The 20,891-nt window shown below is 51.5% G+C and overlaps 1 protein-coding gene and 2 long non-coding RNA genes across 3 annotated transcripts in view; 1 reads left to right on the top strand and 2 right to left on the bottom strand.

Moving 5' to 3' along the window:
- The window catches only part of LOC123792079 (myosin-3), a 20,104-nt gene extending 11,454 nt beyond the window's left edge, over positions 1-8,650 (top strand). The window contains exons 24-40 of the mRNA XM_045797230.2: positions 76-221; positions 302-392; positions 824-1,213; positions 1,316-1,442; positions 2,506-2,624; positions 2,815-3,011; positions 3,396-3,579; positions 4,256-4,421; positions 4,706-4,830; positions 5,384-5,692; positions 5,813-6,016; positions 6,100-6,225; positions 7,111-7,281; positions 7,374-7,478; positions 7,642-7,737; positions 7,846-7,983; positions 8,515-8,650. Of these exons, the coding sequence (XP_045653186.1) occupies positions 76-221; positions 302-392; positions 824-1,213; positions 1,316-1,442; positions 2,506-2,624; positions 2,815-3,011; positions 3,396-3,579; positions 4,256-4,421; positions 4,706-4,830; positions 5,384-5,692; positions 5,813-6,016; positions 6,100-6,225; positions 7,111-7,281; positions 7,374-7,478; positions 7,642-7,737; positions 7,846-7,983; positions 8,515-8,541 (2,721 nt within the window). The 3' untranslated portion in view covers positions 8,542-8,650. The remainder of the gene's footprint in view (positions 1-75; positions 222-301; positions 393-823; positions 1,214-1,315; positions 1,443-2,505; positions 2,625-2,814; positions 3,012-3,395; positions 3,580-4,255; positions 4,422-4,705; positions 4,831-5,383; positions 5,693-5,812; positions 6,017-6,099; positions 6,226-7,110; positions 7,282-7,373; positions 7,479-7,641; positions 7,738-7,845; positions 7,984-8,514) is intronic.
- The window catches only part of LOC123792080 (uncharacterized), a 63,348-nt gene that overhangs the window by 36,678 nt on the left and 5,779 nt on the right, over positions 1-20,891 (bottom strand). The gene's annotated exons all lie outside the window — the stretch shown is intronic.
- The window catches only part of LOC148109018 (uncharacterized), a 22,747-nt gene extending 1,856 nt beyond the window's left edge, over positions 1-20,891 (bottom strand). The window contains exons 1-2 of the long non-coding RNA XR_015726773.1: positions 20,522-20,891; positions 2,683-3,029 (exon numbers count right to left, since the gene is read on the bottom strand). This is a non-coding gene — a long non-coding RNA (uncharacterized LOC148109018). The remainder of the gene's footprint in view (positions 1-2,682; positions 3,030-20,521) is intronic.

Here is a 20,891-nt window from a genome sequence, read left to right as displayed (position 1 = left end):
CAGGGTGGGAAGAGACCCTCAGGAACCCTTGGGTGCAAAGCATTTGTTCTCAAAAGGATACGGTGCCCTTTTCAGCTGGAAAGCTCCCTAGAACAAGAAAAGAAGCTCCGTGTTGATCTGGAAAGGAACAAAAGGAAGCTCGAGGGAGACTTGAAGCTTGCCCAAGAGTCCATATTAGATCTGGAGAACGACAAGCAGCAGCTGGATGAAAGACTCAAGAAGTATGTCCTAAAGCCACTGATTTCAATCTTCCGAGTCTCTGGCTATTCTGTCTTCACACATTCTGCATTTCCCTTCACAGGAAGGATTTTGAATACAGTCAGCTGCAAAGCAAAGTGGAAGATGAGCAGACTCTGGGCCTCCAGTTTCAGAAGAAGATCAAAGAGCTACAGGTAGGAGGTGTCCCACATTTTTCTTTCGCATGAAGGTCTTGAATGTGGGCTGGGTGCCATTTGCTGTAAGCCATTTCAAGCAAGTGGGCAGGACCATGGGTCTGCCTGCCTCATCACTTTACTTTCTGCTCGGCTGACATAGCAGAGATGAACAATTTTTCCATAACTTAAAATAAAATACATAATGAAGGTATTGGGGGGGGGTCAACATTTAGTTGAATGGACAATGTCCTAGGTTGGTCACTGCAGGGGTAACGACCATGTTGGGGCAGGACACATTCATTGTAAAGGAAATTAACAACAGTCCTATTCCCCTGGGAGAATCCCAACCATTGGTTTGTTTAAAGAGAATGGAAACTAGCTTGTACTTGATGTTCAGAGTGAGTCACCCCGGGGAACTACTGCCCATGGTGAATGGTCGCCCTCCACAGGCTCGGATTGAGGAACTGGAAGAGGAGATTGAGGCAGAGCGGGCGACCCGTGCAAAGACAGAGAAACAGCGCAGCGACTATGCCCGGGAACTGGAGGAGCTGAGTGAGAGGCTAGAAGAGGCGGGAGGAGTCACCTCCACCCAGATCGAGCTGAACAAGAAGCGGGAGGCTGAGTTCCAGAAAATGCGCCGGGACCTGGAAGAGGCCACCTTACAGCATGAAGCCATGCTGGCCACCTTGAGGAAGAAGCATGCAGACAGCATGGCTGAGCTTGGGGAGCAGATCGACAACCTGCAGAGAGTCAAGCAGAAGCTGGAGAAGGAGAAGAGCGAGTTCAAGCTGGAGATTGACGATCTGTCCAGCAACGTGGAGAGCGTGTCGAAATCCAAGGTGCTCGGGCAGGATGTGGCCCAGTGCTTTTGAGGAGAGATACCTCTGGGTCGTTCCAGTCTGAATACGGACTTAATGTTCTCCCCCTTCTCAATCCTTTAGGCCAATCTGGAGAAAATATGCCGAACTCTGGAGGATCAGTTGAGCGAGGCCAGGGGCAAGAATGAGGAGATTCAGAGGAGCATGAGTGAGCTGGCAACACAGAAGTCCCGTCTGCAGACGGAGGCTGGTGAGCGATGGGATGAGAGGGGCCACACCTCGTGGTCACCTCCAGTGGGGGGGACAACTGGTCAACCTCAAAGGGCAGCCCTGTGTGGGGGAGAATCTCTAGGAAAGCATATTTTCGGAGAGAAGCAATCAGAATAACTCAAGAAAGAGTCATTCAAAATATCGTGAAGGAGGGAACTTGAGAGTTCAGTAAAAACATGAGCGAGAAAAGCAGATCGGAACAAGAGGGGAGTCAGAATATCACTTGGTTCAAGCTCTTTAACATCGATAATACTTTGCATTGAAAAGAATCTAAATGGCAGAAACGATACTAGAAACGAATTCCCAAGGCTTTTCTATTTCTTGCTGCACAAAAATTCAGATTCGTGGTCTGCAATCAAGTGTTTTAGATAATAGATAAAGAAACACAGCCAATTTGGATAGGCTCCTGGTGTGTAGGAGAAACATAAGGGAACATTATCTGGGGCTTTCACCTAGAAAACGTGGCCCCGCCCAGCCCTGGTCTGCCAACCCATCATCCCAGTGAATCAATCAATCCCTTGCTGGCAGCCACAACCAAGATAGCGAAGAAAAGTGATTTAGTTGCCCCCTCTATAATCATCTTGGGGATTCATCTCTGGAGTCATAAGGTCTCTCCCTCCACCTTTTTCCTCTTGCATATAAACATGAACCCACCACATTTACCCAAGAGTCTAACTTCAAATTATGAGCTGAAAGTCCTAAGGAAGGCACTGTTTCTCTTAATGACAAATCAACAAGCAGCTGGACACACCAGCCCCTGGAAGGTCTGATGGGTGTTTTTAGATGGTAATGTTTAAATTTACAGCTGTTCCTGATGGGTTTTACCAACAAAAGTCACTCCAAGCTTCTAATAGTTTATAACAATACCCTATCAGTTGTGTCTTTGGTTTCTTTTTCATGGACACCTCCCTTCTCCCCCAAGAAAGGACCAACCCTGTCATTTACTCTCTCCCTGGATCTTAGGACGGTGCCTTACACACAGTAGGAACTTGATGAATGGGTAAGTGCATGAATAAAATGAAAATATTTCCTTCTGGACACAGGGGAGCTGAGTCGTCAACTGGAAGAAAAGGAAAGCATAGTGTCCCAACTTTCCAGGAGCAAACAAGCATTTACCCAGCAAATAGAAGAGCTCAAGAGGCAGTTAGAGGAAGAAAGCAAGGTAGGTCATTTGAGGGACTGCTTTCTTGGTCTAACCTTCAGTTACCACCTGGTCTTACCATTCTTTTCAATGTAGAACAGGGCAACTTTATTCAGTAGGTGATGATAGCAGGAACATGCTTGGACTATATCATGCACATGTCACCGAAACGCTCATCCATTGGGGTTCTCCTCTTTCTTGACTCCCACAGGCCAAGAACGCCCTGGCCCACGCCCTGCAGTCCTCCCGCCACGACTGTGACCTGCTGCGGGAACAGTATGAGGAGGAGCAGGAGTCCAAGGCCGAGCTTCAGAGGGCGCTGTCCAAGGCCAACAGCGAGGTGGCCCAGTGGAGGACCAAATACGAGACGGACGCCATCCAGCGCACGGAGGAGCTGGAGGAGGCCAAGTATGCAAGTCCACTTGCCTGTAGAAGAACAAGAGGACTCAGATGATGAGATGATAGAGGGCAGTGGGTTAGAGCTACTTGGGAATGGTTTTGTTACATTACGAGGTGTTTCCCCACCTCCTCCGTCTCTTAATGCAGTGCTGTGCGTGCGCGGTGAGAGGGACCTGGCATTAACACACTTCATTAAGACAAACAACTTTGATCTCAGTTAGAGACAAGGCAGGTTATCGATCACTGGTTTTTGGCAGACAGGAAGTTCTCCCGGGCTTAAGAAAGTAAATGAGTATTTGAGTCACACAGATGAGTGACTCCAACTTGATGAACAGTGATGTTCGAGAGGACTGAGATTTGAATAGCGTCTGCTTCTCTTTCATATTCCTTAAGGAAAAAACTCGCTCAGCGCCTCCAAGATTCAGAGGAACAGGTTGAGGCCGTGAATGCTAAGTGTGCTTCCCTGGAGAAGACCAAACAGAGGCTGCAAGGGGAGGTCGAGGATCTGATGGTTGATGTTGAAAGAGCCAACTCTCTGGCCGCCGCTCTGGACAAGAAGCAGAGGAACTTTGACAAGGTGCGGGGTCAGCTCCATGCAAGCTGAACGGCGCTCCCAGTAGTCATGGAAGGAGGAGACTGGGTCCCAGTCCTGCCTCTGCCCCACCAGCCGTGTGGCCTTGGGCAAGTCCTGAGCTTCACGGGGCGGTTGTTTCCTTGTGTGTAAAATGAAACGGGCATGGGATGGGGGTGGAGGTCCCTTTCAAGCACTGTTAGCAGAGACAAACCAATTGCTAGCATGTGTTCAGTTCCAAATATTTTTGTTTCCCTGCACTGCTGGTCTGTCTGGGTGGCTGACATGTGGGAATCTAACTTGGGTCCCATTGAGAGACTCTCTGAAAGCCTCCCTTTCAGTATGACATTAAGGTTGATTTGAACCAACGTTTTAAGGAAAAATTTAGAAAGGCAGGGCCATTCATTCTCATGTTAAGAAAAGGGCAGTCAGGCCCAGAGACTGCCTTCTCAGAGGATCCACGTGCTTTTGAGAGATGGCAACTGTTGCTGATATGTTACTGATCTTGAGTAAATTTATGGAATGAAATCTGGGCTCCTGAAATCATCAAGATCACGGCACCAGGCAAGAGACGCTGCCGAGGGTTGCCCCAGTTCTGGGAGTATTTCTCTTAATGCTTATGCTCAGTTAGGAGCTTGGAGCAGAGCTAATCAAGGGCACTCCTCCCCTGCCCGTGTTCCAGGTGCTGGCCGAATGGAAGACCAAGTGTGAAGAGAGCCAGGCAGAGCTGGAGGCATCTCTGAAGGAGTCCCGCTCCTTGAGCACCGAGCTCTTCAAGCTGAAAAATGCCTACGAGGAAGCCTTAGATCAACTCGAAACTGTGAAACGAGAAAATAAGAATCTGGAGCGTAAGCAGTTTGAGGCAGCCTGACCTCCCCCTTGGCACTGTTGCCGGAGCGGGCATGGCTTCGGGACGCAAATCCCTGCACGTGGCTCGGGCATGCATGCGCGGACGGTGCCCGGCAGACGAGAGGGGGGGACTACAGAGCCTCTGCCTGGACACAATGTTTTCTCTCAGAAACAGCCACCTTAGAAGGGCGGTGAACTAGTTACAAAGCACTCAGTAAGTGTTTAGCATGTTGGAAACCTGGGCAGAGGCCTTCAAATGCAACCCGAACTTGTGTCTTCGCAGAGGAGATCGCCGACCTCACCGAACAAATTGCGGAGAATGGTAAAACCATCCACGAACTGGAGAAATCAAGAAAGCAGATCGAGCTGGAAAAGGCAGATATCCAGCTGGCTCTTGAGGAAGCAGAGGTGAGCAGAATGCGAGCAGGCTGCCGCGGGAGGGGGTTGGGCGCAGCCTCCCCACTCAGACGGAGCTGCAGCCCAGCGCAAGGCGGGGAGAGGTGCTAGCTGGCCTCCCTCTGTGTCAGCTTTCCTGCCTTCTGTCTCTGTCAAGCCACACTCCGGAGGCGGCCGGCTCCTTTCCTATCCAATGGCATGAAATCACACCTGTGGGGTATCTTGGACTTAACTGAAGAAAAAGCATTCCATTAAAAGAGGTCTAGAAATGAGATTTTACAAAACCGTGGATGAATTTAAAGTATCCATAAGGTGCTTTATGCTCCTAGGAAATAGGATGATTTAAATGTGATTATTATGTGATAGTAAAATAAAAAACAAACAGCAATGCAAGAGATGTTATTTTTGCCCTTAAGGTAAATCAGGGATTTTTTAAGATCGTTTTGAATATTGTAGAGTTAGAGGTATGAATAGCCCACTGAAGCTTTATCCCCACAAAGGGTGGTGGTGTAGCAGGCTCTGTCCCTTCATTGGCACCATTTCTGTTTTGCTTTGTTCTCTAAAGGCCGCCCTTGAGCATGAAGAGGCCAAGATCCTCCGAATCCAGCTTGAACTGACGCAGGTGAAATCAGAAATCGACAGAAAGATCGCAGAGAAGGACGAAGAGATCGAGCAGCTGAAGAGGAACTACCAGCGAACAGTAGAGACCATGCAGAGCGCCCTGGACGCCGAAGTGCGCAGCCGGAACGAGGCCATCAGGATCAAGAAGAAGATGGAGGGCGACCTGAACGAGATTGAGATCCAGCTGAGCCACGCCAACCGCCAGGCCGCAGAGACCGTCAAGCACCTCCGCAGCGTCCAGGGGCAGCTGAAGGTCTGGGACGGCTCCTGGGCGGGGACACCTCTCCCGCCCGCAAACACTCAGAGACGCGGGCTAGACTCGCGGCCCTCCCGCCCCCACGCCAACCCGACTTCTCCTCGCTTGTCTGGCTAGGACACCCAGCTCCACCTGGATGACGCCCTCCGTGGCCAGGAGGACCTGAAGGAGCAGCTGGCCATGGTGGAGCGCAGAGCCAACCTGCTGCAGGCCGAGGTCGAGGAGCTGCGGGCGTCTCTGGAGCAGACGGAGAGGGCTCGAAAGCTCGCCGAGCAGGAGCTCCTGGATGCCAACGAGAGAGTGCAGCTGCTGCACACCCAGGTGAGGGGCGGGCAGGTGGGGTGGGGGTGGGGGGCAAGACCCGGCCCGAGGCAAGCCCGGGAACACCGCTCCTCCTGCCCTAGAACACCAGCCTCATCCACACCAAGAAGAAGCTGGAGACCGACCTGACGCAGCTCCAGAGCGAGGTGGAAGACGCCAGCAGGGACGCAAGGAATGCGGAGGAGAAGGCGAAGAAGGCCATCACAGATGTAAGGCTCTCCCCTGCTGTGCCTGTGCGCTGGCCAAATTCCTACTGCATTGAAGCCCCTCCTCCTCCCGACCCTGAGATTGTTCCCACTAGACGGGTGGGGGCCTCCCCAGGGGGCACACTGGGGTGCATTCTGCTCCCGAACTGCAACCCCCCTCCCCTGCATCGGACTCAGCACGTCCCCTCCGGCACATTTAAAAGGCCAATATAATAAATAAGGGAGCATAGGAAAAAAAAAGAAGGGAAAGGATTATAATCCGTTTCTAAGGCCCACTGAGAGGTATGGCCCTCTGTCCTTCAACATCTGACTTATTGCAAACGTGGAAACGAGACCCTTAGATGTCGACGTCACACCCAATGTCACCTGGTGTAGAGCTGGCTTCCCTCCCACCTGCACCTGACTCTCCTGGGCTTGAGCAGCCTGGTCCCCGCCGGCCACAGCTCCCACAGCGCCACCTGCTGCCTGATGGGGACCACTGCAGCTTTTCTGCTCTCGCGCGTCTGCAGGCCTCAATGCCCTACTGGCCTTCCCTTCACTCACTACCCCCAAACCTGCCCTGCGGGGTACCAACCGGTCTTCTCCAGGTCTCAGGTTCTTTTGAAAACATATTGGGGACAATGAAGTAAAGAATTTCTGGGGGCGGGGGGAGGGGGGAGATAAGGTCCCAAAGAGGCCAGTTTAAGAAAGGGAAGAAACCATTTTCCCTCCAGTCCCTGGACGCTGCACTTCTTAGGTTCTGTTACGTACCCGGTGTAGCTCTATGTTCCACTATGGAAAGGTGGGCTCAGTCACTGCCTTACCCGCTGTCCTTCTCTAGCGTGGCTGTGGCCCTCTGGGTGCCCAGGTTTGACAGTAGGGGCACCTAATCTTTGTCTGCATTTCCAGGCGGCCATGATGGCCGAGGAGCTGAAGAAGGAGCAGGACACCAGCGCCCACCTGGAGCGCATGAAGAAGAACATGGAGCAGACGGTGAAGGACCTGCAGCACCGTCTGGATGAGGCTGAGCAGCTGGCCCTAAAGGGCGGCAAGAAGCAGATCCAGAAACTGGAGACGCGGGTACTGGCGGGATGAAGCCCCGGCATAGGCAGGGCCTCCGGCCGCAGCCGCTCGTCTCCAGCCCTGGACCGACTTCCCAACTGTTTCCCCAGATCCGGGAGCTGGAGTTTGAGCTTGAAGGGGAGCAGAAGAAGAACACGGAGTCTGTCAAGGGCCTGAGGAAATATGAGCGGCGGGTCAAGGAGCTAACCTACCAGGTAAGAGAAAGAAAGCCCGACAAGCCTGTTCTATGCAAAGCGCAAACCCCGCCCTGGGTTCTCTCTCCAGAACATGGGGAGAAAGCCATTGCCCCAGAAAGGTGGCCCGACCTCGTGCAGCTCTGCCCCCTCCTCTAGCTACAGGCTGTGTTCTTGCTTTTAGAGCGAAGAGGACAGGAAGAACGTGCTGAGGTTGCAGGACCTGGTGGATAAGCTCCAAGTGAAAGTCAAGTCTTACAAGAGGCAGGCTGAGGAGGCCGTAAGTCAGACTCGTTGTGGTTCTGGAACAGCGGCCTGGCCTGGCCCTCACTGGGAGCTCTGAGACAGGCGCACGCTCGCCTGACCTGCCCGGCCTCTTTGGTTTTAGGACGAACAGGCCAACGCTCACCTCACCAAATTCCGCAAAGCTCAGCATGAGCTCGAGGAGGCAGAAGAGCGTGCTGATATCGCAGAATCTCAAGTCAATAAACTGCGCGCTAAGACCCGCGACTTCACCACCAGCAGGGTAGGTGGCTCCCGTGGGCCCTAGATGCAGAAAAGCAGGTGCGTGCAGGGGTTGTGGCTCCCGGGCCAGCTGGGAAGAGCCCACAGTGGCGCAGACCCTTCTGAGCTGGAAAGAACCTTGGAGAACCCCGTACTTTAGGACTCGGTCAGTCTCAGGCTCAGGAAAGGAAGGGGTTTGCTTATGCAAGCTGCAGTAAAGCGAACACCATCCTGAAAAGGAAGGAGCATTTTCCCGCCGCGATCTCTCCGACGCCCTCTGCTGGTGCTAGTCTTCAGTCACTGTGCGTGTCGGTAGATAACCGGAGGTAGGAAGTCCCTGAGGATGGGGCTTGCTCTCTGGGGGCCAGTTCCTCAGGTTTTGGGGTGACTCCCTCCACGTATGCAATCGTGTATCTTCCTGAGGTCCAGAAAATATCCTGGGTCCTACTGAAAAACACAGGCGAGCAACTCCCCGATGCTTGCAGGGAGAGGGGACAGGAGGGAATGGGTCTCTGCCATCTGCTGTAACGAAAAACGCCCACTTTCTTTCCAGATGGTGGTCCATGAGAGTGAAGAGTGAGTGATTCTCTTCTGGAGCAGGACAGAAAATATGCAAAATGTATATTTTCATGGTTCCTGGCCATTACCGTGAATTTCCATGTGACTCCTTCACATGCATTAAACTTTGCTTTGTTTTCAACTTGAGGCTGTGTTGCTGTATTTGTTTTCTCTTCCCTGTGTGGAAATGGTTCACTGCTTGGTGATTTTTGTGCCTAATGTTGAAATCTCCGTCGGCAGATGGCTTGATAAATTCCTCTGATGAGTGTATTTGAGGACAGGGAGAGATTGCTTTTATTGTATTTAGTTTTAAAAATTTGTTGTTGTTGTTGTTGTTGTTGTTTTTAGAGAGAGAGCACAAGCAGGAAGGAGCAGAGGGAAAGGGAGAGAAAGAATCTTAAGCGGGTGCCACATTCAGCGCAGAGCCCAATGCGGGGCTCGATCTCATGATCCTGAGATCATGACCTGAGCCAAAAGCAAGAGTTGAACGCTTAACCGACTGTGCCACCCAGGCACCCCGAGGGATGGCTTTTAAATGTGGGATTAGATCGTAAAGGAAAAATACTTTTAGATGAACCACTGCTTTGGCAGGGGGAGGAGGGTAGGGGAGTTTGTCGGAAGAGTTGCCTCTCAGTGTGATGTGAAGGAACACAAAGGCTCAGGTCGGGAAAACTGTGCGTCAAGTTGAACAGGGTGATAGGGCAAGGGACAGGTTCCCCTCCTCCACACTCTATCAGGAAGGACCCCTGGGGTCCAGCAAATGTTTGTCGGGCAGCTCTCCATGCAAGTGCCATGGTAACTATTAAAAATACCCAAATAAATGAGGTAGCATCAGGTACCTCCAAGAGTGTGTCAAAATCTACTAGTGAGGGGCGCCTGGGTGGCACAGCGGTTAAAGCATCTGCCTTCGGCTCAGGGCGTGATCCCGGCGTTACAGGATCGAGACCCACATCAGGCTCCTCCGCTAGGAGCCTGTTTCTTCCTCTCCCACTCCCCCTGCTTGTGTTCCCTCTCTCGCTGGCTGTCTCTATCTCTGACAAATAAATAAATAAAATCTTTTAAAAAAAAAATCTACTAGTGAGTCCCGGGCTCAGTCTGCACTATTTCCAAGCCCCACAACAGAAAACCTTACCCTTCACTCAGGGTAAACCTGTCTTTACCTTAGGAGAGAAAAAAATAGCAGGAAGTCACAGTAACTCTCTGGCCGATGGGCTATTGGAAAGACCATCTGCTAATCTGGAATCATCCCTTTCTTGTCATAATTAAACTTATCAGAAATAGTTGCCAGGTTCCCTTCTTTGTCCGATTTTAGGAGATGAGGAGACACTCAGTGGGCATCCAGGACCCGGGGAGGGGGAGTTCTCCTCAGCACCCAGTGTGGAGTTTAGCACCTCCTGGGATCTGTCACTAGAAAGGAGGCCAACATCAATGTCAGATTTGGCCTGTCAATGGTTTCAGAGAATTCTGTTTCCAAGACCACGTCTCTTTGACCTGCTCTCAATACTTCCTGGCCACACGGGACTAAACAGTGGCATGTCTCTCTGGGGCAGCTGCTGCTGAGACGAGTCACGGTGAGAACATTCTGACCAGGACCCAGGCCTGAGGCTGGACCAAAAGGGCGGCGGTGGCTCAGTGCCGCTCAGAATGACAAGGACTGCTACGGGCTGCCTTCCGTGGGAAGTGGGAGACACAGAAAGCAAACGGTTTCTTGTTACAGGGGTCCTCAAGCTGGTAAATAAAGAAATGAAAGAAACTGGAACATCACAATTGGGGTATGAATTACAAGCCCCTGATGAATTCTGGCTCCTAGGATCACAAAAATATAGACCACTGGACATCATATGCCTCCTGACGGAAGTATGCACTGTTGTCCGCGAAGAATTCCTGCCTCAGCCTGACCTCGTGATCTGGTGACCACTTAGAGGAAAGGCAGGGGACAGGGGCCCGAGAGTCAACCAATAAACTCCAGGATGTGGGGAAGAAGAAAGAAAGAAAGAAAGAAAGAAAGAAAGAAAGAAAGAAAGAAAGAAAGAAAGAAAGAAAGAAAAAATCCAGTTTTCTCAATAAATAAATTGCAAGGAAAAATATACAAAAGAAATGGAAGGAGGAACTATAGATTAAAAGATATTTAACAGACCTGCCCACAAATGCTCTACATGGGCCTTGCGAGGGCACAGGTGTGCTCACACACACACACACACACACACACCCAGCTGGTAAAATTTGAATACTGACTCAATATTTGATAGCCCTATAGGGTTCTTGTTCATTTTCAAGTCATTGTGTGATATTATGATTATGTTGTCTGAAATAATCCTTATAAAATACATACTCAAATACAGATAAAGGGAGAAGGCAGGAAGGAAGGGCCATCTTTGAGGTAAACTTATTCTATAGAACTCCAGACTTAAAGAATTGATAGACGAGGCCCTGATGTATTTTACGCAGACCAGGGGCTACACACATGAAAACTTCCGGGGCTGTGGGACCCGATAATGTCCTCCTACCAGCAAAGCGTGGTGTTTCTCACAAAGGGGAAGGTGAGCGGTTGGTTCTGGAAGCTATCCATGACTGTCTCTAGCAGGCTCCCATTTTGTGAAGGATAAAATGGAAAAACCATTTTCTAAGAGTTCATGTTATCTGCCCCATGAAGCGAGGGACAGTCATGACCATAGAAAACATAAGCCTTGTTACTCTAGAAAATGAAACACGAGCTCCTTCCAAATTCCGAATAAGGACCTGACGGCCGCACCGGCAGGAGAGGGGAAGCCTTGCCCGGGGATGGAGAGGAGGAAGATGATCTCAGGCGCTATTTACTGAATCTCACCGTGGGCTCTCAGCACGCACCACCCCATGTCATCCTCAGCGGAACAGCGCAGTGAGGACAAGCCAGGCCATGCGCCCTGCTTGACAGATGAAGACACCCAAGCAGAGTGACTTGCTTGAGGTCAAAATGGCAGGGCTGGGAAGCTCTCTAGATCCCAAGACTCTTAGACCACAAAGCACTGCCTACCTATCTGGCAAAACACACTTGAGAAACACTGCGGGATGGGGCTCGGGGCAGAGGGGTGTTAGGACTGGGCAGATAAAACCCAAAGGGTGCATTTTTTTGTGTTCCTGACTGTTGACCGTGTGGGGGCGTTGCCCCACAACCCTTCTCTTGCCCACCGACTCAGCCCGCCCCGTCCTCAGATAGCCTTCCCTCGGGCCATGCGACCGTCCAGCAGGAACCCGGGTGATCTTCAGTCGTTCGCGATATCTCCTGGTTCTTCTGCACAGGAGCCCCCTACCCAGATGACCACAGAGGGTGCACGGGTCCCTCCGCTTCTGGCTCAGTTCTTTAGGAGGAACCCTGCCACCTCCAAATTAAGGGCCATTGCAAATTACTTTTCCTTTTGCTAAATGGCCTCACGCTTTCATTATTTTTCTTCTGGGCTCTGGGCTTAGAATTTATTTACGTCCCCCAGCCCTGTAATCCTTACACTATCCAGAAACCTTGGACTCTCTGGATTCTTTACTGAGCCTCAAATCTCTTAGCAGATTTCTCTTTCTCATTACCTTTTATAATTTTTAATTACACAAGAAATACATGCTTGAGCACAGGACTAAAAAATAAATCTCCGTCAACTCTAAAGGGACTGCCGGCTAAGACGGTAGACTCCTTCTTTATTTGGAACAGATGAGCTCTTGATTTATGATTGGCAGGTGGCCCCCTTCTTAAGGACATGCGAGGGACACAGCTTCTAATAAGAGTAACATGTCCTTATGGGGGCACACTGGTTGCTTTGCAGCCTGCTGGCAGCTGGTGAGGGCTGCTTTTCCTTTCTCCACGCCTGGATCACCGCGACAGCTGAGAGCCTTAATAAAGCAAGGTGCGCCTAGGAATGTGGGGTGAGGAAGCCACTAGAACACGGCAGTCTATTTCTGCCCCTACCAATAATCCCACTGTTAAGACAGCTGAGGCCGAGAGCGTCTAAGGCTGCCTGCTGGTGCCCAGCCGGGATCTAGTTACCCTGAGCAATGCTGAGACATTCCGGAGGCTCTCCTGACCCTGGAGGCAGGCCTCTAGCAGCCAGGGGCCCAGGGTGGCATGGATTATTTTTAGTTAAGATGTTTCAGGCTTTCCATGGCAGCGAGGAGCAAGAAGCCCCACCACCCGGGCATTTGCGGGCCTTCTCGGTATTTTACCAAATTAGACATGGCCCTTGCTCAGGAGCCCTAAGGAGAGTCAGGGGAGCAGGAGACAGACACCCGTAGACCACCTTCATCCAGAAACCTGACACTAGCTTGCCGAGAGTAGGGGCAGCTTACAGAAAGTGGACAGTTGTCACCAACACAGGTTACCCAGTGAGCTTCGCACAGAAAGATAAAAGTAAGACAGAACCTCGGACCGAGGACAGGAAAGCAAGTAGAAGTACTCAAGCAATAATGATGAGAAACAACACAAAACCCAGGGTAATGGGACACGGAGGAAGATGAGGCGGTGACATGCTTTTACGGATCGTAAGAAAGTCCACCCCATTAGCCGTGAGCACAGAGCTCTGTACGCAGCAGGAGCTCAGTGCCTCTGCTGAACTGAGTTCCCAGCAGGAAAAATAAAGTGCTGGGAATCTGTGTGCCCTTGGGGAAAGCGTTCCTTCTGTACTGACTCTCTGCCTCCCAGTACCAGGAATAAAGGGTGATTCCCCAGCGGGGGGCTCTTTACAAATCTGTGAGCCATCCTAACCATGAACCTGATTTTCTCGGCCTTCGGAAACAATGGGTGTTTGCTGTTCACACTAGCTCCTAAGCCTACAGAGAGAATCAAGTATCCAAGAGGACGCCCTTGAGGGTGAGGTGTTGCCGTGTGAAGGCTGGAGACTGGCAGCTCCTGAGCCCTAGGGCCAGAGCCTCCATCAGCCCCACACTTTGCTGCTAGAAGTTTCTTCCAGGGGGCCCAGGGACCGGGAAAGGGAGAAGCAGCAGTTCCCAAGAAGGCTAGACCAGGACCAGGAGGGAGAACTCCTCTAAGGCCTCAAGGCTCAGAGTGGGGAGGACAGGGGAGCGCGGGGGCGGGGGGCAGGGGCATACATTTCCAAATATGGCTCAGCCTCAGCTCTGGATGCCATTAGCCTCCGCAGCAGCTGTGTCTATTTTGGGCCTGGGGTCTCTGTCCCGTGGGCAACAGGTGTTGAGGCCTGAAGAGCAAGGCATGCCACGTGAGCGCCCATTTTGAGGGCATCCTGGCACCATTCGCGGGGCAAATGCCAGCTTGTCAAATAATCACCCTCAGCTAGGAACTTCAGATTTCCTCCTTTTTTGTTTCCCCGTGGGCCCGCCAGGTTGTGACCTTGCCCGGAGGGCCTGCAGGTTTCTGGGAGGGGGGTAGGTTTGGGATGTGCGCCCCTCTCTGGGCTGTGGAGGGTGGGGTACACGCTCTGCTCACAGTGACAAGCAGCTCCAGGGGAAGCCCACCAAGCAGAGTCAAGTCAGGAGGCAGAGAGAAGTGGGCGCCCCGCTCGTCCCCCACGCTGAGACTTGGCACCTGGTGCCTGACCAGGTTGATGAAGGACTGACAGGAGAACTGCCAGGCACTGTGTGAGGCGCTGTTCCCGATGACATACACTACCCAGATCGTTTCCACCGCTGCCCCAGGAGGCAGCAAAGACCATCAGCCTGCAGGCATACAGGATGATCGCTGTTGGAAAGTTAAAATGACACGAGTTTTTACCTAATAAGTGACTTGCTTTCAGTCCCACAGTAAATACAGACTGTAACAGGGTCTTACGTGTAGTGTAACGGATGATCAATAAATGCACCTGATAAGATCTGTGGCCACCAATAATCTCCCACGGCCGGAAGTGTGCAGCCCCATGAGGCTCATTCTCACCTTCTGAGAAATGGGTTCTGTGGGACATGGCAGAAGAAGGCCATCCCCTCCGGGAAGAGCAGAGTGTCAGCTGTGACCTCAGCAGGTCCTCTGTACTCAGGGGGAGCCTTAAATAGAGTGTCTCCTGCCACCTCCTTCTTCCCCCTTCCTCTCTGCCCACTTAGGGAGGAATCAGAGCGGCAGCGCCAGCAGGGCTGCCCTCAGTCCTGTCAGCGATGAGGGGCCCCCAAACTTCGGAACCCCAGACAGCTCCACAGGCTGGGATTCGAATTCCTGACTATGGTCCGGGAGCATTTCTGCTGCCCGAGGGACCTGGTGCTGGGCACACAGTCAGGGCTCCCTTGGCCTGGCTCCCGCCCACCCTTCTTCCCTGAAGCTCCATTTTGCCTTGTAATCCTGAGTGATCTACTGCCTTTGATTCCTTGCCTGAAATTTGGGGCTGAAGATGAACACGGGCTCTGTGTCTGTGTGCGGCTCTAGGCATCTCTGTAACGAAATAGCGATAGTTCCGTGTTTTCAATCATTCTGAGCTCCTGAGATAAAGACAGTGTGGATGTCCCTCACTGCTCCACAGCAAAAGGAAGAAGCGAATTTGCCAGGCTCTTCCTGCCTTGTGTGGTTTGACCTTTTTGGACATTTAAGGTTACTGATTTGAGGACGTGGTGATCTGGGGTACACGCAGGTCATAGGCCATTCGGCCAGGAGTATAGGGTTCGAGGCAATGAACGTCACAGCCAAGTCCATTCAAATTGGGTCGTACAACTTAGTCCTCCTTAGGCCAATGTGAAACACGACTCCGATCTGTCCCTGCTCTGCCCAGACACCACCCATGGCCCCCTCTGCCCCTGGGCTGAGCCCACAGGCCCCAGACTGATAACCACCCGACACCCCACACGCCTGAGCTGGTCCTCCACACCCACCACTGGTCACCCCCTGACCCTTGTACACATCTCTGGGGACATGTTCTTATTCCTTTGACCCCCTCTAAGTAGGAGTTGTGAGTTAACTGCCTTGCTTACCTTCGTACCTCAGTTCCTACCCCAATACCCTGCGTTTTCTAACTTACACACGCACGCACACGCACACGCAGAGCCTGGTCACTGCAGGAACGCCAGACCAGCAGTGACGAAATCTGAGTTCTGGTGTGAGCTTTGCTCCCAGTTTCCTTCATAATCGTGAACAATGGCAGGGCATGTGAGTGCTTCGAGGCCCCCCCACAGGCTGACTGTGTCATGGGAACTTTCTGCCCTGGGGGTACCGGTCCCTCCCAGTGACACTACCTCACACTTCCCTATCTCCTGGCCCATCTGTTCACACGGTCCCTGGCTGCCCCGCCTCAACCGCCGCCCATGCAAAGCCCCAGATCTCCCCTGCACGGCGGCCGGCTTCACCCTTCACCCGTTAGTGCCAGAGTCTCCACTAGGTGGCACCACTGCTCCGCCAGACGCCTCAGGCCCTGGCGGGAGGAAGGGACCACCGCTCTCTAGGTGCCGCGGAGACCCTGGGTGGCTCGGGCGGAGCGCTGGGGGGAGGGGGAGAGGACCCCCCTCTGTCCTTTGCCTGAACTTTGCTCGAGGAGTCCAGAGCAGGGCCCCGTGCTGCATATGGAAGCCGAGGCAAAAGGAGAACACGCCAATACCAATCCAGTCTTAATTTAAAATGTTGATATTCTGTTCATCATGGATTCTTGTGCCTTCATTTGGGTTGAAAATATATTGCGTTGAAATATCGCTAATTTTATTCATTACCAAGTATTTTGTTGTTCCCTCAAATTCTGGGCTCACTTCGCCCGAGGCCACAGCAACGTGGTTTGTGCCCCAGTGTCCTAGGCCTATGGAAATAGCCATTTCTGCCCTTATGGAACAGCAACCCTGGGTATCACCCTGCCTTCTAGAATATTCCCCTGCCCCCTGCATGGCTTGATTTAATTTGTTTCCTGAGGGAATCAGGGCCTACCACTCCTGGGCGCTGGCTGGGCTCTTGTGCCTTCTCTCCCTTTTGTTTTGGGAGCAACCTTTTCATTCCCCTCCCTCAGGTAAGCCAGTGTTCTTTACAGCATCTGGGGGCAACCCCCGTCCCCAAGCTCCCCCTGCAGGGTTCAGAGAAAAAAAAAAAACATGAAACAAGCTGCCCACTAAACCAACAGAAATGCCAGCCACTCCCTCCAGAAGCACTGGGAGCTCAAACCTCCCCAGGCCCGGGCCACACCCATGACCAATGACACCCGAGAACGAACGGCTGGGGGAGCACTCCTGCCCCCTCCCCTCAGTCCTCAGTAGCTCCTAAGTCCCCTCAGGTGCAAAGACAGCTGGCCAAGGGTGGGAACCCAGGCCCCAACCAGGCTGGGACCCAACTGAGCGAGGGCTGCCACCTGTAGGCAAGAGTCAGATGACAGGGTGGGGGAGCGGGGGACATCAGAGGATTTAAGGACTTAGAGCCCATCTTCTACCCAGCAGTGGTTCCCCCGTACAAACTTCCCAGTGACCTCCAGCCTAAGCCCTTTCAGAAGCTGCACCGCCAAGTCACCATTTTCAGGGGTGGGGCAGCCCCCAGTGGCTAGCAAAATGCTTTGACGTGGAGCTGAAATCCACCTCGAGAAACCCGCTCCCCTGGCTCTGGGTCTGCACGCTGGAGAAACAGGCAGCATAACCCTGCTCCCCTGGTTCTGTGGGGGTCATAAAGCAGCTACCATTTTCCTATAACACTATGTCTACCGAGGGAGAAGAGCCCCAGTTCCTGTTCCCTGCCCTTCCTTCCCGGTTACCCTCTTCCAAATATGCTTGACTGGTGATATCCCTTCATCACCTGCATCATCCAGAACTTAGTCTAAATTTAAAAGGGGGGGAGTGCCAGGGTGACTCAGTTGGGTGGGCGTCTGACTCTTGATTTTGGCTGGAGTCATGAGCCGGGTCCGGGTCCGGGTCGTGAGATGGGACCCCAGGTTAGGCTCTGTGCTCAGTGGGGAGTCTGCTTGGGATTCTCTCTCTTCCTCTCCCTCTGCCCCTCCCTGCTGGCAGTCTCTCTGTCTCTCTCAATAATACATATTCATTATTAAAATATATTTGTAAAACATAAAATAAAACAGAAGTGCCCCTGCTCCCTCCACTCCCTTCTGACTCCCCTGGTCTGAGGCAGGGGTCTGGGGGAGGCGACACCATTGTTAACAGGTTAGTTGCACCTAGAACCGAATGTCATATTCTTGCAGCAAGAGGGCAACTTCCTCTCTGAGCCAGAGTCTTCATCTGTAACCTGAGTAATACAGCACCTGGCCTAGAGATCAGTAGTAAGACACGAATACAGGGCCTCGCACAACGCCTGTCACACGCTGTGTTAGTGCGGTAGTTCCGAAAGGCTAACTGAACTGTCTGGAACCAGACAGATGCACCAAGTATGTTTTTTCCCTGCTTATTATGCTCACATCACAGCAGGATTGGGCTCGTGTAGATTAGTTAAATTAGTCCCAAAGCCCAAATGCCCAGGGCATCTGCTAAGTTGTAAGCAAAGGAGGCTCCGTCTAAGCCAGCCAGCATTTGACCGACTTGACCACCAGAGGGCAATGCCGGGCCACGTATGGAGGGCTTGCTCCTGGTCAGTCAGAGGCTGACCCCAGAGCAGAGCAGCTGGGGAGGCCGCCTCAATTCTGGCCGCCTCCAGGTGAGGCTGGGGTACCCGTCTGCTAGTCTGCCCAGATCTGCGCTCAGCCGAGCCCCCTGGTACCAGGGCATCCAGAACAGGGTGCACCCAAGCTCTTCTCTGGTGCCCAATGGCAATTTGGGGCCATCTTCAATGCCTTCGAGTTCAGACTCTGTTCTCACTCCCAGCAGGACTTGCCCTTCTGTTTGTCCATTTTGTTCCTCTCCACTCGCTCACCTGCACCTGCGGCCATCAATCCTAAGTTACAGCATTTCCTGCCGAGCCTACGCTGAAGCTCTTTCTCAGCAACTCGTGGAAGAGTCGCTACCAATGGCTCAGGCTCCACACCAGAGATCTGGTCACTCAGCAGATATTTACCATCTGCTCTGTGTCAGGCACCCTCCTCCCTGCCACCTTTCCCTCCCCAAGGCAGGCCAAGAAGGGGTGGTTTGCCTGACATGGAATGAATTTTCTTGGGTCTCCAGATCCACAACGTCTCAGAGCTGCTCATGGCAAGGGTGCCCCAAACTTCTGGGCTTATCCTGACACTGAGCATAAGACAAGCTCCAAAATCTTAAATTGCAGGACACACTCCTGGTCAGACCCTGCCATGTTCCTCTAGCTAAATTCAGAATGGCGACCATTCCCTCCCTGCAAACAGACTCAAACCTCAAACAACCTTATGAGAGTCTCACCCAGACGTGAGGCTCTTCCCCCTTCACTCCATTCCTACCAAAAGGTAAAGGAAACACTTACAGAGACTCTACTTTCCAGGACAGTTCAGATGTCAAATAGCCTCTCTCTGAGCCAGACATTCAAATGCTCTTGGACTTGGCAGACATCTGCCCTGTTGACTTAGGGGCTGCCCTGCCCCACCCTGCCTGGAGGTTTGCATTAGGGAATGCTTTGATTATTCACTGCTCTTCGAGGGAAATAAGAGAAAGTGTTCTTTCACAATTATACGACTTCAGGAAAAGGGGAGTCAGTAGAATCCTTGACTTGAGAACTGCAGACTATTTTAAGAAAGGGGAGAGGAAGGATACAAGGAATCAAAGTGTTTAGTGCCACTTAAACCAGAGAGATCATAAAATACTTGTGGGGGATTTATCTCTAAGATGGAATTTAGCTGACGGAATGATACGAGATACTCAAGACAGCAATAAAAGAAGGGAAGATTTCAGGCCTTTTAGTCATTCCAGGAGAAGGACAGAAATGCACCAAAGAGGTTCACAGTTGAGCTCCATGGAGCCTGGGGCAAGAGAAGCCATGGGGACCTGGGGTCTCATCCAGTTTATGCACTAATGGAGGACTAATTTGCACAAGTGCGAGGATCAGAAAGGACATGATTGTTAAAATAAGAGTCAAAGGTCATACGACAACATGTTTGAGAGGTCACCTGACGGCCTGGGTTGCAGAGCGTTGACAAAGTCCCATTCATGCAGTGGACCACGGAATCTAGAGGCCGACGGTCTCCCTGCCTCAGCAGTCTTGAGGTTCTCGTGAGCACACTGTCAGTGATAAGAAGCCTGAACTCTCAGGAAATGGTAAAATACTGTTTACTCTGTGTGAGAGGACAGAAACAAAAGACCACATGTTACACGACTCCGTTTGTGTGAAATATCCAGAATAGGCAAATCCGTAGAGGCAGAAATAGGTTAGTGAGTGACTGCTTCATGGGATGGAGCTCCTTCTGGGGTGTTGAAATGTCCTAATATTAGGCTGTGGTGATGTTTGCACATCTCGGCGAATATATTAGCTGCTTCTGAACTTTGGATAGGTGAATGTTGTGATATGGGAACTATAGCTCAATAAAGCTGTGAAGAAACAAGGGAGAGAGGAAGGCGTGTGATAAATATAAATAACTTATAAATATTCCATTAGAAGTTATTCCAAGCTTCAGCTAGACTCCTTTACCTAGAGAACTCACAGTGCGGAAAATACCATTCTCGGGCAATGCTGGAAAAAAGGAGGTGTTTCTAATATAGGCAGCAGAGCTGAATTCTGTTAAAAAGATTAGAGAAGGAAATACAACATATACCTTCAATTCAAGAGAATTATAGACTCTCAGAAAAGGGTCTCAGAAGACCATATGATCCTTCAGATATAATCCCTTATTTGATGGAAGAAGAAGCAGTCCAAAACAGCACAAAAGGTTTTAAAATAAAAAATGTCTCTTTCCCACCTCAGTTCATCAAGTCACCTTCCCTAAAGTAATCACCGTTTCCAGTTTCTTGAATATCCTTCCGTAAATGTTCTATTGGTGTGTGAGGACATACACACACCTCCCCTGGTCCAACTAGACTAAAAGGAGGAAAAATGCACATTCGTTTTAAGGAACGGTTTCCTTAACATAAGAGCAAGTCCTCAGCGTTACTCTAGCATTTCCACGTGGAGGAAGCACTGTCCTGCATTATCTAAGCACACTGAGAAACGGGGCAGCAAGTGCTGGAGTCTACAAAATTCATCCCCCAAATCAGGACTGAATCTGAGTAACACTCACGCAGCTCATTGAGTCAAAAATGTATAAAGCTGTAGAACTATATCCACCGCTCAGTTTGGACCCTCAGCCTCACGTTCCACGTTTTTCTTCAGACGAACACCAGCAGCTGCACCACGCGAGCACATCTCTGTTCCTCTGACCATAGGTGTATGTGGCAGCTCACCAGCCAGACAAATGGGTCGGGGGGTGGTGGTGGCATGTAGGAGGATTATGGCTGACGCAGAAGGATGGAAACTTCCATTGGCAGGAGGAAAGTGAAGCAGTGGCGTGGCGCCCGTGGAAGGGGGCTACGTCTGTATGTTGAGGCTAAGTGGTGATGGTGTTATCAGGGAAATCACAGGCAACATGATTATTGGGTGTATTCACGGGG

The sequence above is a fragment of the Ursus americanus genome, chromosome 14 (assembly GCF_024610735.1).
Source record: "Ursus americanus isolate L20-20 chromosome 14, mUrsAme1.1.p, whole genome shotgun sequence".
NCBI lineage: Eukaryota > Metazoa > Chordata > Mammalia > Carnivora > Ursidae > Ursus > Ursus americanus.
The sequence above is the reverse complement of the archived record's forward strand: the minus strand, read 5'-3'. Positions and strand labels throughout refer to the sequence as shown.